Here is a 25,605-nt window from a genome sequence, read left to right on the forward strand (position 1 = left end):
TTTAACTGCAGCATGAATATCAGTCATTTATTGACATTAACATTACGAACACATAATGGAAAAATGCTCCTCAAAAGAGGAAGGTGAACTTTGACTGTCGATAGGACAAAGCTGTCTTCAAAAGACAAAGAGGTGGAAACTAGGTTCACAGCTGGGTTTCGAGTCCCTGAGGATGGAGCTCGTCTATGTATGTGCATCCACAGGCGCAAGGTGTCGGAGGAGGAGGCTCAGGAATGTCTCCAGCTGCTTCTTTGATCTGTAAGCGATCAGTCCTCCCTTGTTGGCCCACTGGTCCACTCCAGCAGCGCCTCTGTTTCCCACGTGGTACACCAACTGTGGCAAGTCAAGCCCCGAGTTGGGGTTTCTTTCCAAGCACTCTTTTAAGTCCACCATTCCCCCACCCATGGCCCTGAGGATGGCGTGGGCAGCACAAGAGTCCCACTTGAACGTGGTATCTTCTGAGAAGATGTAAATGTCAACAAGGCCGAGGACAACACAGAGGCTCTTGTAACCAGCCCCAGCTGCCCGGAATATGCGCTCTCCACACACACGTGACAGTGCGGCCTTGATGGTCTCCTTTTCACTGGTACTAATGACAGCTGAGAATGGGTGGGAGCATTCTGCCTCAGAGCTGGGGTTTTGGGTCACTTGGCTCTGCGTTTCACTGCTGTTTCTTGTAGAGACGGGAGGCAGAAATGAATGGATATTGGTCCCCATGTAAGAAAGGCCCCAGTAGCACTGTCCTTTCCACCTGTGGAAGAGAACATTCAGTTTGTGGCCGCAGGTTATCCCATTCGTTTTTCACTGCTCATATGGCTTCCCAACTTGATGATATGAAAAATATATAACACAATGGGTCTCAAGGTCCTTAAGCTTAGAAATGGATAACAAGTAGCTAATTCATTTCTAAAAGTTACTCCCGGGCTTCCTTGGTGGCGCGGTGGTTGAGAGTCCGCCTGCCAATGCAGGGGACATGGGTTCGTGCCCCGGTCCAGAAAGATCCCACATGCCGCGGAGCGGCTGGGCCCGTGAGCCATGGCCGCTGAGCCTGTGCGTCCAGAGCCTGTGCTCCGCAACGGGAGAGGCCACAGCAGTGAGAGGCCCGCGTACCGCAAAAAAAAAAAAAAGTTACTCCCTGTGCGTGTTGCTGCCTGTGCTGTTGCAGGTTAGGAAGGCTTTCAGTTTTTCTGTATTATCACACCCATCTAGGACAATGCTAAAATATTTGCTCTGTTCCTGGAGGCCAGAAATCCCGTGAAGTTTCACTGCCACTTTTGGCATTTGAAGTTTAATGGGGGAAAGATGAACAGATAAATAATCTTTTCAATCTGCAAATCTTTCACAATCCTTAAGTTTTTCTTCAGTTGGTAACGCCTTTTCATTCTCTAATTCACTAGCTCCACTTTGGTTTTAACACCAAGAAAGATGGACTCATTATTTTTCGCAACAACAAAAATAGCACCTATCATTTCTCAATGTTTAACTTACTATATATGCTGGATAGTTTATTTACAGAGATGGAAACAGGCTTAGAGAATGTAAGTGTAAGAATGTAAATCAGTGATAGAATCTGCATTCAAACCCAGGAAGTCTCACTCTAGGATCTATGCTACTAACTACTCTGTCAACCATTTCTAGGTCATGATTATGCCAGCATCCAGTCCCACTTATTTTTAACTTCTTAACAATCCTTTAAAGACAACAAACACTTTCAGTTTGGAAGAAGGCAGGGTTAGAAGAAAACTATCAAAATTCCATAGGTGTAGTTTATGACTATTAAAGAACAAACAATTCGTAGTTGCTTGAAGCAAGTCAAAGTTTAATACAAATATGTAGTTCTAGGACTTCCCTGGTGGCGCAGTGGTTAAGAATGTGCCTGCCAGTGCAGGGGACATGGGTTTGAACCCTGGTCCAGGAAGATCCCACATACCGCGGAGCAACTAAGCCTGTGCGCCACAACTACTGAGCCTGAGTACCACAACTACTGAGCCCACGTGCCACAACTACTGAGCCTGCGTGCTGCAACTACCGAAGCCTGCGCGCCTAGAGCCCGCGCGCCTAGAGCCCATGCTCCACAACAAGAGAAGCCACCGCAACGAGAAGCCCGCTCACTGCAATCAGAGAAAGCCTGCACGCAGCAACGAAGACCCACGCAGCCAAAAAATAATAATAAAAAACAAATAAATTTATAAAAAAATATGCAGTTCTATACAAGTGGAAAATAATATTATCTATTTCTATAAAATACTGAAATCACAGGAGAAAAGCTGCTTCTTCTTGGCCTCTGCCATGCCCTGGAGCCCTGCAAGCATGGGCCATGGATCAGAGCAACTCTGCCCTGCACATGAGTTCAGGGGAGCCTGAGGAGGGAGGAGGCAGAAAAGGAAGTGATGCTGGCAGTTCTACCGGGAGAGCACCCCAGAGCCAGGTCCTAACCCTGGCTGTATCTACTCAGCTTTTCATTAGATCATTGTCACATTTTGCTGCGAGACCCAGGGCTGAGAGTAAAAAGAACGTTAATTCAAACATGCAGATTTTTAGTAGGAATACCAAATCTACTGAGTCATGGGAATGTCATGCGGAGAGATCATCTTGACAATAAGCAAAGCTGAGGTTGTAAATTCTAAAAACCATAATATACCAAAAATTTTCATCTTTTACCTGAGGGTGTTTAGGTCTTGTGATACAAAAGGTTGGTTGATGACTCCCATCAGGGGCACCCCTGTCTGTATGTCATAGACACCAATTAAAATAGTGACACACTGAAGTCCACTGGGGAAGATTCCTTGGTTGGATTTAATGTCAGCAGAACCTTTTATATACTGATAAGTTGAATCTGAAAAATGAAGCAACATTTGTTAGGATTATTTGAAATGATTATTTAGAAGACGATGATGAATACATCTACAAACCCTGTACTATATCGTTTCTCTCTTCTAATTTGGTAACTGCTATGGTCTGAATGTTTATGTCCCCCCAAAATTCTTACCCACAAAAGTTGATGGTATTAGTAAGTGGGGCCTTTGGAAGGTACTTAAGTCCTCAGTGTGGAACCCTCATGAATGGAATTAGTGTCTTACAAAAGAGGCTCCAGAGAGATCTTTAGTCTCTTCCAGAATGTGAGGACACAGTGAAAAGGTACCAATTATGAATCAGGAAGAAGGATCTCACCTAATCAAGCTGGCACCTTGAGATTGGACTTCCCAGCCTCTAGAACTGTGCGAAATAAATTTCTGTTGTTTAAAAGCTACCTGTCCATGGTATCCTGTTATAGCAGCCCAAACTGACCAAGATAGTAACCAATCAGTTTCTACCTTTGGGTGCCACTTACATTGAATTATTTTTCGACCTCTTGTACTTCACTTTTAAGCTGCTTGTGTTTCATTTTCCCAACTATATAGTCTTGGAGAGAAAGGACACGTCTATAGTTCCTATGGCAGCTAGCACAGCACCTTGCAAATAACAAGCACTCAAATATCCATCACATGTCAAAATCATTTAAAAGCTAACAGCTCAGGATAACCAAGGGGCTTCCTTAGAGCTCTTACTAATCAGAGGACAAGTCCAAGGTGGATGGGAAAGCCTCCTTCCAGGAATCTGTCAGGGGTGGGATTACCTTTTTGTTTGTTTTTGTCCCTCAAATTAGGAGGAAGGAGACAATGATGGTAGTACAAGAGGAAGAAATTGATGGGAGTCCTGAGAAAAAGAAGCCAAGTAGCTAGGTTTCTTCTTAAAAGACTGTACATGCCAGCAGCTGACTGCCAACATCTAATGAGTTAATGCCCAGTTAAGGATGATCCAGAGAGCTAGCTAACAGAATCAATTCAGGATAGAACAAGAACACAAGGTTTCTGTCCCTCAAAAACCTTAACTGAGGCTGATTTACCTTCAGGCAATAAAAGATTCTGGAAAACATTCTTAGCTTGCATATACAATCCATAGGCTGAATATGCTCTAATTCTCTGATGACTAAAGGCATTTCTATCATTATTAATGTGCTTGTAGGATGGGGAGGGTGGGAGGAATCTGCCTGTTCAGCCTGACTGGTCGTAGTTGTACTGGGTAGAATATGCCAGGAAGGTTAGGGGAAAAAGGGGGACTTCCGAAGATTAATACCTAGGACATTATATTAATAGCATCATTGAGAGAGGCCTACACTTTTTAAACAATGAGCTACACGTTATGGTTCTACCATAATCATGACCACAAAATTCATGGTGAGGTTTACACAGGACTCACAAACCGACTGCTAAGAGTCACATTCAGCTGTGTTTTGCTTGGCCTGTATAGTGGTTTTGATTGTTTGCTTGTTTAACTGAATTAGTAGCCAGTGGTTAAATTGTGAGATCGCACATAAAAACCTGGATTTTGATTTTTTTTAAAAAACTGGATGAGCTGGACAGCATTCCCAGATGGCAATAATCCGCTAGTGCTGAATGTTCCTAAAATGGCATGTGTGCTCAGTTAGTTATAGCTGCTATCACTTCATTCTTCTCTCCTATTTAGCAGTCTGGCCCCTGAGGTCTTTCAAAAATGAGTTGATTCAGCTTTGTATATGTGCCTGTGTGTGTGTGGGTATGTGTGTACACACACACATATGTTATAGATATATGTGATAGATACATGTATATAACACACACCTCAGCTCTTCGTTTCTTTTTGTTTTGGCTGCACCGCATGGCTTGTGGGATCTCAGTTCCCTGACCAGGGATTGATCCCGGGCCACGGCAGTGAAAGTCATTCATCATTTTAAAAATTCAAAACTTTTAAAATAAAACTCCTAGGAGAGTTAAACCATACCCTCAATTTTTATTTTTCTAACCTCCCACCAAAAAAAAAAAAAAAAGGATTATTAATGAAAGCAAATAAACAAAAGCAAACACTCTCTCTACTTACCTATAGGATCCACCCAAACCCCCAAAGTGTCCTGTGGAATGTTGATCTCTATCGCATCCAGAGCTGGGTCACTAAAGACAACGTCCTGATGTACAACCTTGGCTAACGCTTCAGATGCCAACTTGTTACCATTAAGGACTTTGTTGAGAAGATCTACTGTTTCTTCCTCTGTTGGACACAGTCTCATGATAATCTTTTCCCCTAGAGTAAAGACAAACTAAAGACCATTACATCTCAAGTTTCAGGGAAGAAAGAACAACAGAGGGGTGGGAAGAAACAAAAGCTGTGAGGGCACCTCAGACTAGATGAGGGCAATACAGCCATACCAGTGTTTCCTAACCTGGCTGATTGCCAGAATCACCCAGTGGCCTTCATAAAGTCATAGCTGCTCAGTGGTCAGTCATGCACCTAACAGTGAGGAATGAATTCCAGGTGTCAAAGGACCTACTCTCCAGAAAAATGTCCACATGGGCACATGCACACAGTTTTTTGTATCTAGTTTAAGGGAGCTCATGGACCAGTTAAGAACCCTGAGTCCTTGATAACCAATCTTTTATATTTTTTGCCTTTTGCCTTTTAATATACTGTGGGTCACCCTATTCACATTTGAATATGTTATTGAAAAGAATGGAGTTCTTATCAGTACAAAGAAGGGCTTCTACCTCCCTAAATTGTTTATGCTCAGTAAAGTAACATAAGATGAAGTACATTAATCTTTAAATGTGGTAAAGCTGTAGGACTCTAAATGACATACATAGAATAGCTCTCTGTGAAACCACTGGAAATCAGCATGTAAGCAAAGTTGTTTCTGCAATCGAAATCCCAAGTTACCGAGTCCAGGTGCTTTACCGTCACTTCAAAGACACTTCTTAGACCCTTGCCTAATCTGGCTTCCAGCCCCCGCAAAAGTAAGAAAAGAGGCTGGCAAAAACAGGCAAGTTAAGAGCAACAGAAAGTCACAGCAATGCAGAATATAAATTTTTTAAAAATTAAGAAAACATGGCACTTTGGAGGTTTTGTGGTATACAGACAAATACTCCTAGCTAACCTAGCCATTCCAAGAACAGCAGCATTTGCATCACCTGAGAACTTGTTAGAAATTCAGAACTGCAGTCCCCATCCCAGACCTACTGAGTTCTAACAAGATCCCCAGGTGATTCATGTGATCCTTAGAGTTTGGGAAGCACAGTGTGAGTCTATTACAATGATGATTCTGAAACAGCAAGAAACAGTCAATTACATGTAGTTCAATTCAATTAAATGAGACTGTTAAAGTTGGGGAATAATAATGCTAATCACTGCCACTTGCTGAGCACTTACACTAGACTCAGTAAAAGTCATGGGATCATTCAAGGCAGCAAATCATATCACATTTCTCCTTTGCTTAAAATTTGCCACTGAATACCGATCATGCTCAGAGGAAAATCCAAACTCCTTCCTTTGAACTTCCACTGTCTCACCTCACCTCATCCACCAGCCCCTCCCCTTCACCATGGTTCTCTGCTAAACACATTCTCTCCTTCAGTTCTAAGGAAAATGTACATGGAATGCCTTTTTGCCCCTATAATTCTAGATACATAAATGAAATACTAAAATAACTGTTTATGAAGTAGTCAAACAGGATTTTAAGTGTAGGATTTCTTACGGGTTAGTCACATGTGTTTTTTTTTTAACATCCTTATTGGAGTATAATTGCTTTACAATGGTGTGTTAATTTCTGCTGTATAACAAAGTGAATCGGCTATGTGTATACATATATCTTCATATCACCTCCCTCTTAAGCCTCCCTCCCACCCTCCCTATCCCACCCCCTAGGTGGTCGCAAAGCACCGAGCTGATCTCCCTGTGCTATGCGGCTGCTTCCCACTAGCTATCTATTTTACATTTGGTAGTGTATATATGTCAATGCTACTCTCTCACTTCATCCCAGCTTACCCTTCTCCCTCTCCATGTCCTCAAGTCCATTCTCTACAACTGTGTCTTTATTCCTGTACAGGTGGGTTTTTTAATCTTAAGTTTAAATGAGATTTTTCCTTCTTCTTACTGAGTGTCATAGAATTAAGTGCATTTTAACACAATGCCCATGAAGGAGACACAGTTTTCTCCAGAGTTAATCCAGAAATTAGTTTTCTTTGTAAACATGCCTCTAGATGTTTAACTATTTGTCACATGATCAGTGTTTAAAGTTCACTATTTTAATCTTCTACCATTAAACAAACAAAAACCCAGACAACTAAAAACAGTTTGTTTCTCTAAAAAGGATCAGCGATTTTGATATTTTCCTCTCTATCACAAGGGAACTGGTGGTCCATCAAACGAGAATTTGGTCCACAGGAAACTTATTAAATAAAACTTGGTGGTAAAAGGAACCTTTTTGGTTGTCCAACTCCCTTTACAGAGGTTCTGAGACCAGAGAAGCCATGAGGTGATTTCAGGGACAGGGCCTCCTCTACATTCTCAGCTAAGGTCTAAGGACTCCCTAGGAGGTCCACAAATGGGTTTACTTGGACTTGAAATTGCCTGCAAAACTGTGTAGATGTGCATCTTTCTGGGGGCATCTGTAACTTCCATCAGATTCCCAAAGGGCCAGGCAACTTTCCCAAAGGTTAAATCATACGTTATTCAAATGCTACAGATTTATATCCAGAATGATACATGTGGACTTGCTACATAATCCTAAGACGCCACATCTCCCTATCGTAAATGGCATGATATTCTGAAGCACTGAATGAAGCTTAACATTCAATTATGTATTTATGTGAAAGGCCTCCAAACATCCATCTACTTCATGATGTAAGTTGAAAATAAAAATACCATATGATAATTAAGTTATAAAAATACATTAAGACGTTTATACTTACCCAAATCATTTGTAAACTCATTGGATTCTTCTCCAAAAATTTTTTTCCCCAAGCCTGGAAACTGAATGATTCAGAGTATGACAAAAATACAACAATAAAGAAAAAAAAAACCCACATTTATGTTCAATTCTGAACAGATTTTCATTTTATACTTCAAATTAAATAGCACAATTAGATCTGAAATTTACAATTCCAGAAATCAATCCAAGTATAACAAGTATGAAAAGTGAAGTCAGCTTGGTTCAGTACTTAGTTTTCTAATATTTTCCTGCTCCTTTGCCCCTTTAGAAAGTCCAAATCATGGTAGAAGTCTGGTTTCCTTATGTTCTGTTGAGTCTGCAGAAGTACTTCTAGAAACTTCATCCTTCTAGTTAAGGGCCATAGAGCTAGAATGTTTGCAAAGGAGATGTTTTAACTGTTGCTCCTAAACAGGACTTAAGTAGCTTATACAAGTTAATGTTATTGACCAAGTACCTTAGATGATTATTTGAGACTGGATAGAAGGTATCAGAGGATAACATTTGATTTTGTTTTCATTTTCAGGTGTGTTTTCTGTACCTGCTGGAGGTATCAATAACCATCAGGCTAGGAAGGTGATATAGCAAAAAAGGGGAAACATTTTATTTGCCAACAATTTATATGCCAATATAGAATTAAAAAAAAAAAAGCTAAATAGGAATTTTCTCTCATCTCTGTATGACCAGGAAGCTTTCAGACACATTTTGCTTCTGATTTTCTCTGCAGTAAAGATAATTTCTCTCAAAATATGTGCTGAATTATGATATGAGTATGGTTCTCAAGCAATAAAAGCAAGGAAATGCTTCAAATATTTGAGCTCAGTTATTCACAGATGGCCAGTAGCTTTAATAATGCCCACAACTACTTGTTATTTTTAACTCTTTTAAAGAACAATGCAAGTCGGGACTTCCCTGGTGGCGCAGTGGTTAAGAATCTGCCTGCCAGTGCAGGGGACATGGGTTCGAGCCCTGGTCTGGGAAGATCCTCAGGAGCCCTGGTCCGGGAAGATGCCACATGTCTCGGAGCAATGAAGCCCGTGTGCCACAACTACTGAGCCTGCGCTCTAGAGCCCACGTGCCACAACTACTGAAGCCCACGAGCCTAGAGCCTGTGCTCCGCAACAAGAGAAGCCACTGCAACGAGAAGCCCACACACTGCAATGAAGAGTAGCCTCCGCTCACCGCAACTAGAGAAAAGCCCGTGCACAGCAACGAAGACCCAACACAGCCAAAAATAAATAAATTAAATTAAATTAAAAAAAAAAACAATGCAAATCAACACGGGCTGGCACTGAGCCGATTTATCAATTCACCCAGGGCTGAAGCTCCAGTCTCCCACAACCTGCCTAGAAACCCTTTCTGAGGCTACAGTATAGGAGAGTCATGAAACTATTTTATACAAGCCAAAAGTGAGTATCATTTATGTGTTCATAAGTCCTGGCATATACTTCATGAATGAACAACTGCCTGAACTTGTTATAATGCTCTGGGGCAAATATTAGGCCACAGAACTTAACGTTGATACATTTCTAATCCAGTTGCACAACCATCCCTTCCACCCAGCTCTTGATCAGTAACAAAAATTAATTTGCTTCCTTTTTAGTTTATTGGAGCCAGATATTATAGGACATGAAAAAGTACAGTTTGTAGAAATTTCAAGGGGTCATTTATTCTCTCTTCCTGCCTGTGGTCAAGAATTCACTTAAATGATTCTAAATGATTCCTAATATTTTGAGAATTTTATAGAAACGATTCTAATATTTTGTAGGGCTTTCCGACATAAAATTCTATCCTCCCAAACCTAAAAGAAAAGAAATTATTAGATTACCATATAAAAGGCAATATAGTATTGCAAAGAGCACAGACTCGGTCAGCCTGGGTTCAAAAACCAGCCCTGCCATTCACTTGCTGTGCAACCTTAGGCAAGTTATTTAACCTCTCTGTGTCTCCCTTTTCTCATCCATTACAATGAAATAATTGTTCTTACCTCATAAAATTGTTATGATTAAATTAACATATTTAAAGTCCTTAGAACAGTACCTGGCTCATAGTAAGCATTTATAAGTGTCTGCTAATGTTATTGTTTTGTTATTACTACTTATGAATATAATTTCTTTTCCCCAGTCAGCTTAAAAGACCTAGAATTACAATCATTGTTAGTTATAAACAATGTTTTCCTACTCAAATAAAGGGAGACTTTAAGTCTCCAGGACTCTATGAGCCCATAACTAAGGTAACCATTAGATAAGTGATTATGTCAAAAGGTGGGACTTAATGTATCAAGTTAAAAAAAGTTATAAAACAGTATGTTCTCATTTCTTTTGAAATAAATTGTGTGTGCCATGTACACACACAGAAGGAAAATATTCTAACAATATTTAGCAAAACAGCTGTGGTTTTCTCTAGTGGTAGGATTAAGAGGATTCTTACTTTTCTGTATTTAAATTTTTTTTCTGCAGCACACATTTTGGTAATATTGTAGTCAAAACAAGGGGAAAAACCCAAGTTGTTTATTAGAATCCAAGGTGTTAATAATGGGGGTAAGGGTGGCGAGGAGAAAGGATGCTATTCTATAGAGGGGAAAAACCACAGGGGCAAATATTTTGCAATTACATTGGCTGGGACCTTCTTACCTTGTTCTCCATATTCTGTTTTATAACTTCCTGTACCAGTACATCAGCCAGGGTCTTGAAATCAACTGCAAACTTCTTGTTCTTTTCTCCCTCTTTCTTTTCTTCTATCAGCAGCTGGAAGAGGGCTTCCTGTTGCCTGCACGCCCGGGCAATGTTGGCAGCTTTCTCAGAGACACAGAGCAGCTCCCGGAGGATACCTGACATTTCTGAACCTGGCTTTTCAGTTGCAGCGTCTGGTGGAATCGGCACCCACCCTCCAGGCCGTCAGCTGGAAAAGTACAAGAATGTGAAAGAGAAAGCAGTTCAGAGAGTGATGTCAGGGTGCCTCGGCACTGCTAACAACCCATCTGGCAGTCAACCGGTCAGCATGGCTGAACAGCTACTATAGATCACAGTCGCATCCTCCAGGTGGAAGACTAGATATCATCTAAAAATTGAAACTTATTTTTAAAGATCAAAAGATTTATAGTCTCAAATCCATTATGCAAAGAACTGAATTCTCAGTGAAAGAACTTGAATGAGAATCTACATTATATTTACAAAACCCTAGACCAATAGGCAGGTGGATACACGAGCACAATGTTAAATTAAAGGAAAAGCCAAGTTCACGTAATGACCTTCGAATGAGCACACAAGCTTAGCAACAACATTATTAAAGTAATGCTCTTTCTTTCACCCTTTCCCCTAAAGGAAGAAGGAAGAAGTAAAAGCCCGTTTATCCCATCAGTTTGGGGGCAACTTTCTAAAGTACCAAGCACACCAGCAAGCATGTTTGTGTCCTGCAGGACTCGGGTCACACTGAGCTAGCAATCCAGGTGATCTCCCAAACCCAATCACCTTTTTTTTTTTCTATTAAAAATGTCCCACTAGCTGTGCTGCTCTTCTAGCAAGTTTAAATAATAAAGTGAATTCAAACATGCAACTTGTTGGGACTTGAAAAGTTCTGGCCTCTAAGAGGCATGCTACCACACCTTGACATACCTATCAGGTAATTAGGAGAGAAACATTTCTCAGTTTCAATAGTAGCTGCATTTTACTGAATGCTTTAATAATTCCTATCTCAGTATTGTGAGAATTATTGTGAGGATTATCAGCCCTGCTTTACAGTCAAGGAAACTGAAGCTTAGAGAAGTTAAGCAACTTGTTTAGGGTTACACAAGACTAACTGGCAGGGCTCACACAGAAGCTCATGCTCTTTATGGGAACATATGTATAACTGATTCACTTTGTTATAAAGCAGAAACTAACATACCATTGTAAAGCAATTATACTCCAATAAAGATGTAATAAATAAATAAAATAGATCTAAAAAATAAAATAAATAAAAAAAGAAGTTCCTTTAATGGACTCTAGGAGGCTGAGAATTAGTACAACAATGAAGATGGCAATGCAAAGGAGTTAATTGTGAATTGTCATAGCCGTTTTGTCTTAATCAGGTCTGCTTTAAAAAATATATGCTATTTTCTTAAGATTATGGGTCAACCACCCTAAGAAAATATGTCCAACCTCAATAGTAATAAAAGGAAAGTGAATAAAAACAATGAAACATCCTACTCCACTATTAGATGGACAAAACTGGTTTTAAAGTTAATTTTCATTCTTGCAGATGTGGTGAAACAGGTGCTGATACTCTGCTAATGGGCGTGCAAACAAGTGGGTTTCCACAGGGCAATTTGAGAAAAATGTATCAAGATCCTTAGAAATGTTATTACCTTTAGCCAGTAACTCCAGTCTGGCCCTATTTTGTGTTAAGTCACAGTTGTGTTAAAATATTTCCACAGAAGAAGGATCAGTATTATTGACAGCAGCAAAAAGTTAAAAATAATCTTAAACATTGGTGCAATGTAAGATAGACTACAATGTAGTTCTTAAAATAATATTTTTGAAGAATATTTAATAGGGATATGTTAATGTTATAATATTAAATATATATATAGTATCATAGTATGTTCCTAATTTATGTATATACACACATGCGCTCTGTTTATACATATAGAGAGAGCTTGAAAGCCTAGTAGGTGATGTGTTAATGATAAACAGATGTTTAATGGTAATTATCACTGGGTACTAGAATTGTGGAGGATTTTTTTCGTTATGCTTTTCTATAATTTTCAAATATTATACAATAAATATATACTGCTTTTCTAATAAGAAATTATATTTTAAAATATCTTGGAACAATTAAGCACAAAGGACAAGAATTCCAATTCCTGGAGATAACTGTCCAAACAAAGTGGTACTGTAGTGACAACACAAATATCAGGTAGTAGAGATGATAGAGTTAAAAATTAAACACCTGCCTACCTAAATGCCTTTTTCCCCCAAGGATTGAATAATATGTTAAAAAAATTCACTTTGGTTGACTTAAACCTCAAGAAAAATGGTTATATTAATACAGCTGAGGCACTGACTTAGAAACAATTTATGGTATCTGTATGCTCTAAATTATAAGTTATATATAATGTATACACACATGGATACATACATATCAGTAGAATACAGAAGCTCCAAGTGTATAAATTCAATAACTTTGATTATTTTGATATCTTGGTACATGTTATGAGGTTATTGTAAGTAAAGGAAAAAGAATCAATGAACTAACAGTACCTAAGCAGCTTTTTATCTTAAAAGCACCATGAAGATTTTAAGGAGTCCAGTTTGAAAACTTTCTAAATTAACAATACCAGTATTGTCTATTTTACTCAACTTTGTTAAAGTCAGTTTTTTTTTTTTTTTTTTGGTAAAAGTAACACCGTACCACCACACCATTGGATAACCAAGAATCTCTCCCTATGACGCCCTCAGAACACTCAGGTGAGTTACTCACACAGGCTACAATCTCCAGGCACCACCACCACCCTTCTCACACGGAAAACTCACCAACTTAGTCCTGATAAGTTTCTATACAGCTGCACAGAGATCTGGAGTTTCTCACCTTTGAACCTGACCTTTATTTCCTCAATAATGACCATTCTCACTTCACCTGAGCACAGCAACTTGACCAATGGGGGAAAAAATAGCAGCTCTAAACTTTAGTCCTGTAATTAACAGGTGAACAGATTTTAAGAATTCATCATAACACAGTAAATTAGATTTTTCAGTTCCAAAGTTATCCCAGCACTCAACCTTAATCACCTTTTATTCTGAACCTAGAAAACACTACGGTGTCTTGTCAAGCTCCAGGTTGAACACGCAGTTTCAGCTTAGGACTAGGCTTTCTCCAGCCATCCTACAGAACCCAGAACTTCTTTAGCTCCAGGGTCCTAACCCCCTAAAAAGAAAGTCTCTCACAGCTATCAACATGTACATGCAAGACTTTCTAACTAATTTGCATAGCTAGCCTGCTACTTTCTGGCTGAATGGACTATTTCCTCCAAATGAATGAGCCACGGTCCTCTGTGCTTCTCTCTGTAAGCTACTTCCGTATCTCTTTCTCCATCTGTCCTCAATTCAATTCACTCAGCCAGGCCACAACACTCAAGGGCATAATGGACAATTTGCCCTCACTTTGAAGGACTCAACTTGAGAGAAACTGAGGGCTACATCCAATACAGAATTTCTTCGAGTTTATTAATAGCTTGTATTAACACTCATGGAAATTATCATTCAGATGATTTTTGAAAGCAAGTTTATATATGCGTTATTGGGCTTCCCTGGTGGCACAGTGGTTAAGAATCCACCTGCCAATGCAGGGGACACGGGTTCGAGCCCTGGTCCGGGACGATCCCACATGCGGGGGAGCAACTAAGCCTGTGAGCCACAACTACTGAGCCTGCACTCTAGAGCCCATGCACCACATCTACTGAAGCCCGTGTGCTCTAGAGCCCGTGCTCCGCGACGAGAGAAGCCACAGCAATGAGAAGCCCACGCTCGCTGCAACTAGAGAAAGCCGTGCACAGCAGTGAAGATCCAACACAGCCAAAAATAATAATAAATAAATATAAATAAATAAAATTTAAAAAAAATTTATATATGCGTTATTGACCTAAGTTGCTTTATTTAAACATTTCAAATACTTTAAATGAAAATTATTATAGATTCATGATTAGTAAGTTATGACATTTACCATAATTTAATAGCTTTGAATATAGAAGAAATTCCTTTGGATTAGTATTTAATAGGTATTCTGGCAACCACGTGTTAGAATTACCTGAGGCGCCTATTAAAAAGACAGATTTCTGGGGCTCCATCCCAACTTAGTGAATCAGAATCGCTGGGGACAGGGTCCAGGAATCTGTAGTTTTGTCAGCCTCCTAGATGATGCTAAACACTGAGATTTAATAGCTACTGTTCTTTAGGCTGTTCATTCATCTTTAATACTATGCTGGTAATTTCAGGGGGGCTGGTGTTCAGATATCTTGGTGAAACCATGTGCTAACAGTTATTCATATGCAGAGAAAAAGCCCAAGTTAAAATAATAATCGCTAACATTTATTAGGTACTTACTATATGGCAGGCATCCTTCCAAGCACTTTACATATGTTTTTACATATGTTAATTCGTTTAATTCTCACACAACCCTACGGAGAAGGTACTATTACCTCTATTTTACTGATAAAGAAACTGAGACACAGGAGGGTAAATAATTTGCCCAAAACCACACAGCTAGGAAGTGGCTGGGACAAGATTCAAGCCCAGGTGAAACAGCAGAAACCCAGTTTTATTGACTAGAGCACACTGTTAGCCAGTGCTCTAGCCAATAAAATCCTTTCATAAATTGTTAGATGTTAACTAAGGGAAGAAATGAGCAATCACTGGATAAATAATCACAAGAATATTATTATTATAAGGTATATTATATAGCAAAAAGGAGAGAAACACACACACCTCCCTGATAGCTGTCAGTAGTTTGATTATTAAAAAATCACTATTTGATACTCACTTTCCTTCTGCTCTCAGGAAAACCTTTCCCCTAGCTGATCCTCAGTCTCAGTGTAAACCATCTTTGCTGGATAATAAAAGCTCATCTATGTTCTAGTGATATCTCTCTTAACTGGCTGTCTTGGCATGAGGGGCGGGGAGGGGGTCAGCTCACGCCGAATACCTAATTCCTCTTGTATTTGTTTGCTAGGGCTGCCATAACTAAGTGCCACAGTCTGGGTGGCTTAAACAACAAATTTATTTTCTCACAGTTCTGCAGACTGGAAGTCCAAGACCAAGGTGTCAGCAGGGTTGGTTTCTCCTTGGCTTGCAGACAGACTTTCCTCTGTGGACGAGCATCCGTGGGAGTCTCTCCCTCTTTTATAAAGACTCCATTCAGATTGGATTAGGGCCCACCCATATGACCTCACTTAACCTTGAACTGAGTTAAGTTAAAGGCCTTATCTCCAAATACAGTCACGTTATGAGGTACTGGAGAGTTAGGGCTTCAACGTACAAATTTAGAGAGAATACAATTTAGCCCAAAGAGACCTTGCTAATCTTAGCAAATGCCAACCCAATCTATTCCTTTGTCTTCTTTTTTTCTGGCCAAACAGGGAACTGGGGTAGGGTTCTCTTTCCTGTTTATATGGTCAATAAGTTTAATTCTGTAAGACAATCTTTCCCACTAGGAGCTACTCACTTTAACAGCCAAATCATTCATGATCAGTGAACATTGAAATACTCTTATAAGCCTTATTTTGTGACAACCCATTTCAAGTCACATTTGAGCAGAACAGGTTTAAAGAAGTTACATTCCTCACCATCTCAGACCAAATGTATATCTACATGTTTACATAAGATCGTGTCACAGCGTCAGATAGAAACAGTCTCTTTAGCTTTTAGGGAATTTTCACATCTATTAGAGAAACACTGAGTAAACTGAAGTAGGCCAATTAGAAAAAAAAAGCTTTTAAGACTTTTCCTGGAAGCCCAAATCTCTCTACAAAGACAAAACTCAATTTTAATTTCTGATCATCTCATCAGAACACCAGATATTAAAAATCATATCTGAATAATATACACATATTTCAGACGTGATAAACAGTAAAATGGGAAAGACATAGGCTTCGGAATCAGATAGACCTGGGTTGAAAACCAGGGCTCTGCCATCAACTAGCTGTGTGGCATCTGATAATTTACCTACCCTCTCTGAGCCTCTCTCTTCATCTGTAATATGAAGATAATACAAACCTTGCAGGGACATTGTGAAGATCAAAAGAGGTATTTCTGGAAAAGTACCAAGCACAGAGCCTTGCGTATAGTAGATGACAAATGACAGCTATGACTATTAAATACAACTTCACAGAACCCACAATCACAGTCCTTACTTGAAAAATAAGAAGTTGGCAACTTTATAGGGGTCACTGAAATCTTTTCTGAAAATTTACTACTCCATTAAATCTAAAAGGCTGGAAACTACTTGTAATTCTTTGAATGACCCAGAAAAAAGTTCCTTTATGCAGGCCAGATCTGATTGCTTCAGTTTCTGGGTGTCTGGGTGGAAACTTTGGCTCCCGGAGGCTGAAGACTACTCTGGCTTCATGGTAGACCATCTACAGATGGCTCAGGAGGGTCACTATTCCGTCAAGGGGGATATTTTGTCGGGAAATTTGTGGAGATTCTAGAGCCAAGGGTGTCTGTTTTTGTGTGATGAGCCTGCTTGTACCAGAACCTGGCCATGCCCTTGTGTTGCTCACGGTGACAGAAATGTGACAACATAGATAAGGGCCCTCAACAAAACAGAACTGCTCACTAATGAATAGGCATAGTAGGTCAAAGCATTTCTGTTGACATTCGTTTCTTCCTGCAGATAACCTACTACTTTTACAGAGACCACATTTTTGCCCATTAGACAATGACTCCACCCTATCCTCACAATTCATAAACTCAATTCAGTCTGTCACTCATCCTCTGAAGACTGGCAATTTGAAATTACTGTGTGGTGGCCCTGCCTGACTGCTATTGCTGTTGGGGTCCCACTTCCATGAAATACCTGGGTGCTTTACAAGAAGTGTTTTTGGTGACCTCTCTCAAAGGGGTGCAGCTGGCCAGGACTCTCCCTAGGTGGGCACATGCTGCGGGGCTGGCCAAGGCTCTAAATTAGCTCACATTGCTATTGTAGGGGAAACAGAGACCTTGTTCCTCTTCCCCTTCCAGGTTAGGGCTGCTTTAGGGAGTAGTTTAAAGAATGGAAGCTGCCAGAAAGGGTGGGGAACAGAAGTGGGCCCACACAAAGTATGTAATGGGCTCAACTGGAGTAACCAACGATGGCTAAAGTGCAACTTGCTAACAATAGCCTCCCCTGACATCCCTAGGAGACACTCATCTACCCACTTGGTTACCTAGGCCAGAAGGAAAACTGTACCACAAGCATTAACAGGCATTTACAAACACTACCTTTTAGGTCATTGGAAACTGAATTGTCCTTCCAGTGTATGAGCTTTGCTCAACTTTCAGATATTTGATCATCACACATTTCTCAGAATCCACTAAGTAGTACGGCATGGGACTGCCTGTACTTCCTTAGTGCTGTTTCACTTTGATCTCTGCGATGTTGCTGTCATCACTTCATAGTCTCTGATTAAGTTTAGCATTTTAGTGGCTGATTTCCCACCATCTGTCCATTTACTCCCATGCTCTGGGCAGATCATTAATTTGCACATGCTGTTCCCTCTGGCTGACATGCCCTTCCTCCTGCCTTATGCCTAATGTCTACTCACCTTCTCAGAATCAGTTCAAGGGCAAGAAACTTGAACAGATACTTCATAAAAGAAGATGTTCAAATGGCCAATAAATATATGGAAAGATAGTGTAACTTGTTAATAATCAGGAAAATGCAACTTAAAAGTTGCAACAGGGTATCACTGCATGTCCAACCGAATAGCTAAAAGTAAAGATTGAATATGTCAAGGTTTGATGAGGATGTAGAGCAATGAGACTCATACTGCTGGTGTGAATGAAATTAGTACAACCCTGTTGGAAAATTGTTTATAATTTGTTGAATATAAGCATAACCTATGACCTAGCAATTTCTCTTATAGCCTTGTACTCAACAGAAATTCCTGCACATATACATTAAAAGACATGTACAAGAATATTTATGATCAGCATAATTTGTTGCAGTAACCTCACACTAGAAATAACCCAAGTGACCATCAACACTAAAATGAAATAAACTGTGGCATACTTGCAAAAGAAAATACTATACAGCAGTGAGAATTAATGAATTATTGCTATAGGCAGCAACGCGGATGCATCTCACAAAAACATACTGTTGAGTGAAACAAGTCAGACACAAAAAATATACGTGGAGCAATTTAATTTAGTTGAAGTTCAAAAAAAGGCAAAACTAACTTATGGTGTTAGAAGTTGCAGTGGTGGTTACCCTTGGAGAAGGAGGGATTATTGATGGGGGTAAATGATGGGGCTTTTAGGCACTGGGAATGTTCTAGATCTGAGTGATGGTTACATGGGTGGGTTGACTTTGTGTACATTCATCAAGCTACACCCTTAGGACTTGCATACTTTTCTGTATGTATTTCTATTTAGATAGAAAGTTTTTTAAAGGGTGTGTGTGTGGAGAGAGAGTTGGCTCCTCCAGGAGCCATGGCTGACCCTCCATCTTGGTTACCTGGACCATAGGAGAACGGAGGCAGGACAAATCTCTATCCCAGCTCTCCAACACACTGTACATTGGTTTGCTTATCTATGCCCTTGTCTGGCAGGAGATTTAAACGTGCATGGTTTCTTATGACTCTTAGCGCATACCTCAGGGGTGTTCAATAAATGTTGGCTTATGAATTTTCTCTTAGTTTGTAAATATAGAATTCATCTTTGTCATATTGTTTATTATACGTGTATTTTATCAGCATTACCCAGGTGCCATTAGGCACGTGGGCCCATATTTATTTATATCAAAGTCTACATATATTCTACATTCATTTACAAAAAAAACCAAAGCTGTATCTGGATGACTAGCAACTGAACCACATTTTTGAGCACCAAATTGGAATCTGATATTATGCTCTGACATCTGGAGGTGACCTATCTTGATTAATTTTGTTGATTAAATAGCCAAAAATGGTAAGTTTAATTTGGTTTTGTTAGAGAACACATTAAATATGGGATATGTAAATCCATCTATTTAACCTTCACACTTCTCCCTCCCTTCTTCCCATTCTTCAAACAGTGTTGACATAACATGCCCATTTCTAAGCTGATCAGTCTACCTCACCCTAGTAAGGCTACTGTTGTACCACCTTAGCCCACATTTTTGCTCACTGCTGCTGCTCAAAGCAATAGACCACAAAGAAGTCCTCTATCCTCAAATGTTGTTCTGGTAGCTTGTAAATGGGAGCTTGTGCTAAAGTAGTGTCTCCCAAATTAGCAAGATCAAGAATCAATTGAAACACTCATTAAAAATACAGATTTTTAGACTTTTCCCCTGGAGATATTGATCCAGTAAATCTGGGTTGAGGACAGGCAACGTCACTCATCTAATTTTTATTTGACAATTTAAGGGAACACCAGGTGCAACAGTCAGCTCTGTCTCTCACTAGCTATTCAGGAGCAGAACAGGGAAAGCTATAGCTACTGCAACTAAGAATAATGGCCTTGGTCGGCTAAGGGTCAGCTATATTGTCTTTTTTGTAACAAAAATTAAATGCTGGAAAAAAAATGCAAGTTGACCTACATAATAAGTATTCCACATTAGCATAATACTTGCCTAAAGTATACATTTCAATGTCTTCCCAGAATGCATTTGAAAAGTATGAAAAAATATTCCATTTAGAAATACTTTTAAATTTGTTAGTGGCCCTTTTTTCTCCTCTTCTCGGGAGTGAGAAACACTTTCACTAAATAGAAACTCTTTTCTATCTGCTGTCTTCCAACTATATGCTTAAACTTTTATATGCTAAGAGATATTTTTTAGCATACAACCGAGGTGTCACAAATGAAACCTGAAATCACATAGAATATAAAAAAATGGAAGAAGGTTCGGTGGAGCTATCTTAACTGTGGGAAAGAATAAATATTTTTAAAATACAAATTTAATGCCTAATTCAAGGCAAAAAGAAAGATGTATGGCTTGTAGAAACTTTTCCAGCAGAATATTATTTACAGCTTTGATAATTGTTAATGTTATCGTTAATTGTATTAATCTTCAAATCCATTTTGAACGTTTCCTTTTGCATGTAACGTTTTTCAGTCATTTTTTCTTTTCTTTTGAACTTTTGCAACACTTACTTTCCGTACCAACTCATTTAACACTTGCCTTTTATGGTCTACGTGGGCCACCGTGGGTGTGTGGTAGAAAGAGCCTTGTTTAGGCCACAGGGGAGCTGGTTCTTAGGCTCTGCTTGGCCTTTAACCAACCAGGTGTAAAACCCTGGCCACAAGTGTAAGCTCTCAGGGACTTGTTTTCCTCATTTCTGTAAACATAAAAAAGGAAAAGGGGGCTTCCCTGGTGGCGCAGTGGTTGAGAGTCCGCCTGCCGATGCAGGGGACGCGGGTTCGTGCCCCGGTCTGGGAGGATCCCACGTGCCGCGGAGCGGCTGGGCCCGTGAGCCATGGCCGCTGAGCCTGCGCGTCCGGAGCCTGTCCTCCGCAGCAGGAGAGGCCACAACAGTGAGAGGCCCGCGTAACGCATAAAAAAAAAAAAAAAAAAAAAAAAAAAAAAAAAAAAAAACAAAAAAAAAAGGAAAAGAAAGAAGGGGCAGAGAGGTTGGAGGGAATGATTTCTATGGTCTGTCCCAGTTCAAAACGTCTCTATTTTTTTATATCCACTTCCCATATCAAAGAGGTTGGGGGGCTTCCCTGGTGGTGCAGTGGTTGAGAGTCCACCTGCCGATGCAGCGGACAAGGGTTCGTGCCCCAGTCCGGGAGGATCCCACATGCCGCAGAGCGGCTGGGCCCGTCAGCCATGGCCGTTGAGCCTGCACGTCCAGAGACTGTGCTCTGCAATGGGAGAGGCCACGACGGTCAGAGACCCGCGAACCGCAAAAAAAAGAAAAAAAAAGAAAAAAAGAGGTTGGGGACTATTATTCAGCCTTAAAAAGGAATGAGATTCCGGTACATGCCTCAACATGGATCAACCTTGGAAACATTATGCTAAGTGAAAGAAGCCAGACTTAAAAGAACAAATATTGTATAATTCCACTTATATGGGGTACTCAGAATAGTCAAATTCATAGAGACAGAAGGTAGGACGGTGGTTACCAGGGCTGGGAGGAGGTTATGGGGAGATATTGTTTAAAGGATCCAGAGTTTCAGTTTGGGATGATAAAAAAGCTCTGGAGATGGATAGTGGTGATGGTTGCATAACAATGGTAACGTACTTAATGCAAGTGAATTGCACACTTGGAAATGGTCAAAATGGTAAATTTTATGTCATATACATATTTTTTACTACAATTTTTTAAAGGGTAAAATACAAATAAAATTACAGGTTCAAAAAAATGTACATTTTTAAGGCTTTTGATGTTTATCATCTACCTAATTTGTTGGTTGAATGAAAAAAAAAGTTGGGGCGGGGTCATGAAAATTAAGTTGAAAGAGGGCACCAGGCGCTTTGCCTTGTAGTTGATTTTGCACTGCAATCACGCTGGTTTTTATACTTAGTGCGTGTTTATAGGCTACAGCAGTTTGGGTTAATGAACATTATTAGGAAGGTCTAAGCCCCACCCCCCCATGCCCGCCCTTGGGGCACCATTGTTCTCTCTCTAATAGGCTGTAGGTTCCCTGGGAGCACGATACACAATTTTTCCATCTCCTCATGATACACAGTGGGAGTTCTGTAACTTAATTGACTGATTTTCATTCCATTAGAGATAAACATGTTTAAAAGGATTTTCTTGCACTAAAATTAATCTGTAAGGGATTATTCATTATGCAAATTTTAGGATGATAACTGTTAGGAAACATGATTCAAACGAGTTCTTTACAGAACTTCTTAGAAGATGGTTATTATTATTTATTTCTGCAGTGATAAATTACATGACCTAAAATATATTCTCTGAATATTATAGCAAGAAAGTAAAGGTCAGCGATCACACTGTGTATCATTTTGGCAGGCTGGGATTATGGCAGCATATCTCTTATCATTCTACTTCCATTTTGTAGAGGTAAATGTTTATTTTTAACAGATATTGACAAATGTTGAATACAACAATACATAATACTGAATGTAACATATGCCTTCAAAGGAACATAAAGTGATAGAAAAATATTTATAGTACCTTTTACTTGAAAAGGTCTAAGTACCAAAATGATATAAATGGCTCACTAAAGCCACTTCAATATACAAATATACTCAATGCTCTTGCATTCTTGCTAATGCTGCAACCATAGATTAATGTCTAAGCTAGTTAATATTTACGTTTTTGATCTGAGTTTTCATTTCTATTTCCCCCATTCTTTGCTATTCATGAAGCTTACAATCAACCAATTTTTAAAATAGACCTTTCATGATTCCCAGATCAAATTGGGATTATATGTGGTTATATGTGATTCTTGCAAATTCTCAGGAATTAACTAGAGGGGTTTTCTAGAACTTGGAAGATAAGATCCTATTTTTAAAACTACTGATGATAAAAAAAATATTTTTAAGTACATTAGGATTACCTTAAGCAATATTAAATAACATTTTCCTTTGGTCATTTGAATTTAATCCTGTGCAATTTGTTACAACTCTCATTTGCATCAAGGGAAACCTAACCATCATCACCCTGTAAAGAAAACAAATTTAAGTACCTATTTAAAAAGTTAGTAAATATTTACATTAATTGAAACTTGGATAATTAAGTTAAAAATTTTTTAACATTTAGTTGATTAAAAATAAAAACAAGAAAGCAAAACAACCCTTCTCCACCCCTAAAACAAAAGAAAAGAAAAGCAAAATAAAAGAGAAAAAAAAAGAATGGAGAGAGAAAGAAACTGATACTTTCCATTGTGGTAATTCATCTTAATGAATTATTTTATAGATTAATACTTTATTTTGTCAATTTGTTTTTGTATATAATTGACCACATTTAATGCTGAAATAAAGTTTTTTCTTTTTTAGATGGTGTTGGGTCATTTTAATAAAAGTTATAAATAAGTTACTGAAATTTGCATTCTGGTCTTCCCTGATTAGGAACACAGAAAAAGTAACAAATAAGTCTGTTACATGAAAGAGAAATGACCAGGCACAATATTTTGCTGTAGATTACTATCACAGTAATCTGCACTAAAAATCCATTAATAAAATGCTCTTATAACATTAAAGGACTTGAATTAAGATTGCCTACCACAAAAAAGAGACTGAACATGTAAAAATGTTTGCTGGGCTTCCCTGATGGCGCAGTGGTTGAGAATCCGCCTGCCAATGCAGGGGACATACATGGGTTTGAGCCCTGGTCTGGGAAGATCCCACACACTGCGGAGCAACTAAGCCCGTGCGCCACAACTACTGAGCCTGCGCACTAGAGCCCTTGAGCCACAACTGCTGAGCCCACGAGCCACAACTACTGAAGCCCGCACGCCCAGAGCCCGTGCTCCGCAACAAGAGAAGCCACCACAATGAGAAGCCAGTGCACCGCAACGAAGAGTAGCCCCTGCTCGCCACAACTAGAGAAAAGCCCGTGCACAGCAACGAAGACCCAATGCAGCCACAAAAAAAAGCAGAAGTAAATATACAATGAATAACTTTATAACTTTTGTTTCACAGGCCTTATATGTCAAATAAGACATGATCATTTTTTTTCAGAACTACCACAAGTATAGCTGTAATTTAAATCTGTAATAAGATATTCCACATCAAATGGCATGAGTCCAAGCTGCAGTTTCCAACCAGGTGGTGATTTAGTCCAATAACTTGAAAAGAAACAGTAGCTTTCTCTATGAAAAAGTAAAATATAACTTTATGCCTTTTACATAATTTTCTTCATGACTAAGAACTAACTGCAATATTATAAAAATCCACAAAAGCTTAAAAATAGATTCTAAATAAGAATGCAAACAAATATCTGCCTTGAAAAAATGAACTCTTCTATTGCCCCTTTTCCCCCCTTCTATAACCTATTTTAAAAGGTAAAAAATGAGGTCACTTAGCTAATTCATCAGTCAATAGTAGTTCGGTGGATTATTTTCATCATTAGACTATTATCAGGCTGAGCAGGGCTGATCCTTACCAACTTCTTTGGTTTCAAAGCTAGGAATCACAGCAAAACGGCCAAAAAATGTTTTATTCAACATGTGGGATGCACTCAAGTGGTCTATCCACACAGCCTTAACCCACTGTTCTTTTGAAGTGAACGCCATTCACACAGTGGGCAAACTTCTGCTTATTTAACGCCTTAAAATTTGCTTTAAAACGGAAAATCTCCAAAGTACACACCTTGATTGTTTATATGTATTCTTCATGAATGTACTAAATAATCTAGGGATTTTTTTCAAGCTCTTCGTGTCTAACGGTATACACGATTCGGCCAAACCCATGTTAAATATCTGCATCCCCCAGCCCCACTACTCTACTCTGGCCACACCAACTAACTCTGCACGTCTCACCAGACCGCCTTTCAAAATGCAGTGAATTAAAAGCAAGGAGGCAAAGACTTTTCTAAATATAGTCCCTTCATGTTATTTTACGCTCATCTAGTAGGTCACTAGTGGCAGCCAACAGCAATGGACACTAACAAGCATCTCTCAAAGCAAAAACCAAGGGGCGCTTGACAGCTATGCCATCTACGCTTTGAACCCGGGCCACTGCTCTCGACAACTGTCAGATCAGCTTCTTCGACCTAAAAATGCTGATCGAATTTAAAAAAAAAAAAGTGTTTGCCAATCTTTCTTCCCACCGTCTACTTCTTTCGGGTCGTTTCTGCGGAGCCCAGGGAGCCGCAGGACTCGAGAGCTCCTCCGCCCGGCTGGTTGCAGCAACGATGTGGGCCGGGCCGGGTGGCAGCCTCGCTGCAGCGGACAGAGGTCATCACAGGCCGGGCGGAGAGGCAACGAGCCCTGCTGGCCCAGATTTACTCACCTACCTTCCGGAGAGGCGATGGGTGCGTGCTAGTCGCCCAGCCCGGGGACCCGGATCCGAGCAGGAAGGGAGGCTGTGGCGCCGAGGAGAGGGGGGCGTAAAGAGGAAAGCGTATTACCTAAGCCGGGATGCGGAGCCCAGAAGGAGGCTGCAGCCTTTCCCTCCAGAAAACGGAAGAGGCGGGGGAGGAGGAGGAGGAAAAGGCGGAGGAGGAGGTGGCCGGGCGTGGGAGGCTAGCCGAGGGGCGCCGGGCGTCT

The 25,605-nt window shown here is 39.9% G+C and overlaps 1 protein-coding gene across 4 annotated transcripts; it reads right to left on the reverse strand.

The window, feature by feature from the left end:
* On the reverse strand, positions 1-25,605 carry INPP1 (inositol polyphosphate-1-phosphatase). Of its 4 annotated transcripts, none has more exons than XM_032638245.1 (6): positions 25,467-25,605; positions 10,408-10,675; positions 7,758-7,818; positions 4,897-5,097; positions 2,662-2,836; positions 1-751 (listed from the first exon to the last, which is right to left on the reverse strand). In XM_032638245.1, exons 2-6 carry the CDS (start codon positions 10,609-10,611, stop codon positions 184-186), a joined length of 1,209 nt encoding a protein of 402 aa, XP_032494136.1. In that variant the 5' UTR covers positions 10,612-10,675; positions 25,467-25,605; the 3' UTR covers positions 1-183. The 4 variants fall into 4 exon arrangements, with proteins under 4 accessions (XP_032494136.1, XP_032494134.1, XP_032494135.1 ...); XM_032638243.1 differs by having other exon boundaries at positions 25,349-25,513; XM_032638244.1 differs by having other exon boundaries at positions 25,353-25,474.

This window comes from Phocoena sinus, chromosome 7 (assembly GCF_008692025.1).
Source record: "Phocoena sinus isolate mPhoSin1 chromosome 7, mPhoSin1.pri, whole genome shotgun sequence".
In the NCBI taxonomy this organism is placed as follows: Eukaryota; Metazoa; Chordata; class Mammalia; order Artiodactyla; family Phocoenidae; genus Phocoena; species Phocoena sinus.

Excerpts from the sequence above, each read along its gene's own strand:
- INPP1 (XM_032638245.1), bottom strand. The coding sequence starts at position 10,611 with ATGTCAGGTATCCTCCGGGAGCTGCTCTGTGTCTCTGAGAAAGCTGCC. Across the intron at positions 7,819-10,407 it reads AACAGAATATGGAGAACAAG|TTTCCAGGCTTGGGGAAAAA; the intron begins GTAAGAAGGTCC and ends TGAATCATTCAG. Across the intron at positions 2,837-4,896 it reads GGTTTGGGTGGATCCTATAG|ATTCAACTTATCAGTATATA; the intron begins GTAAGTAGAGAG and ends TTCATTTTTCAG.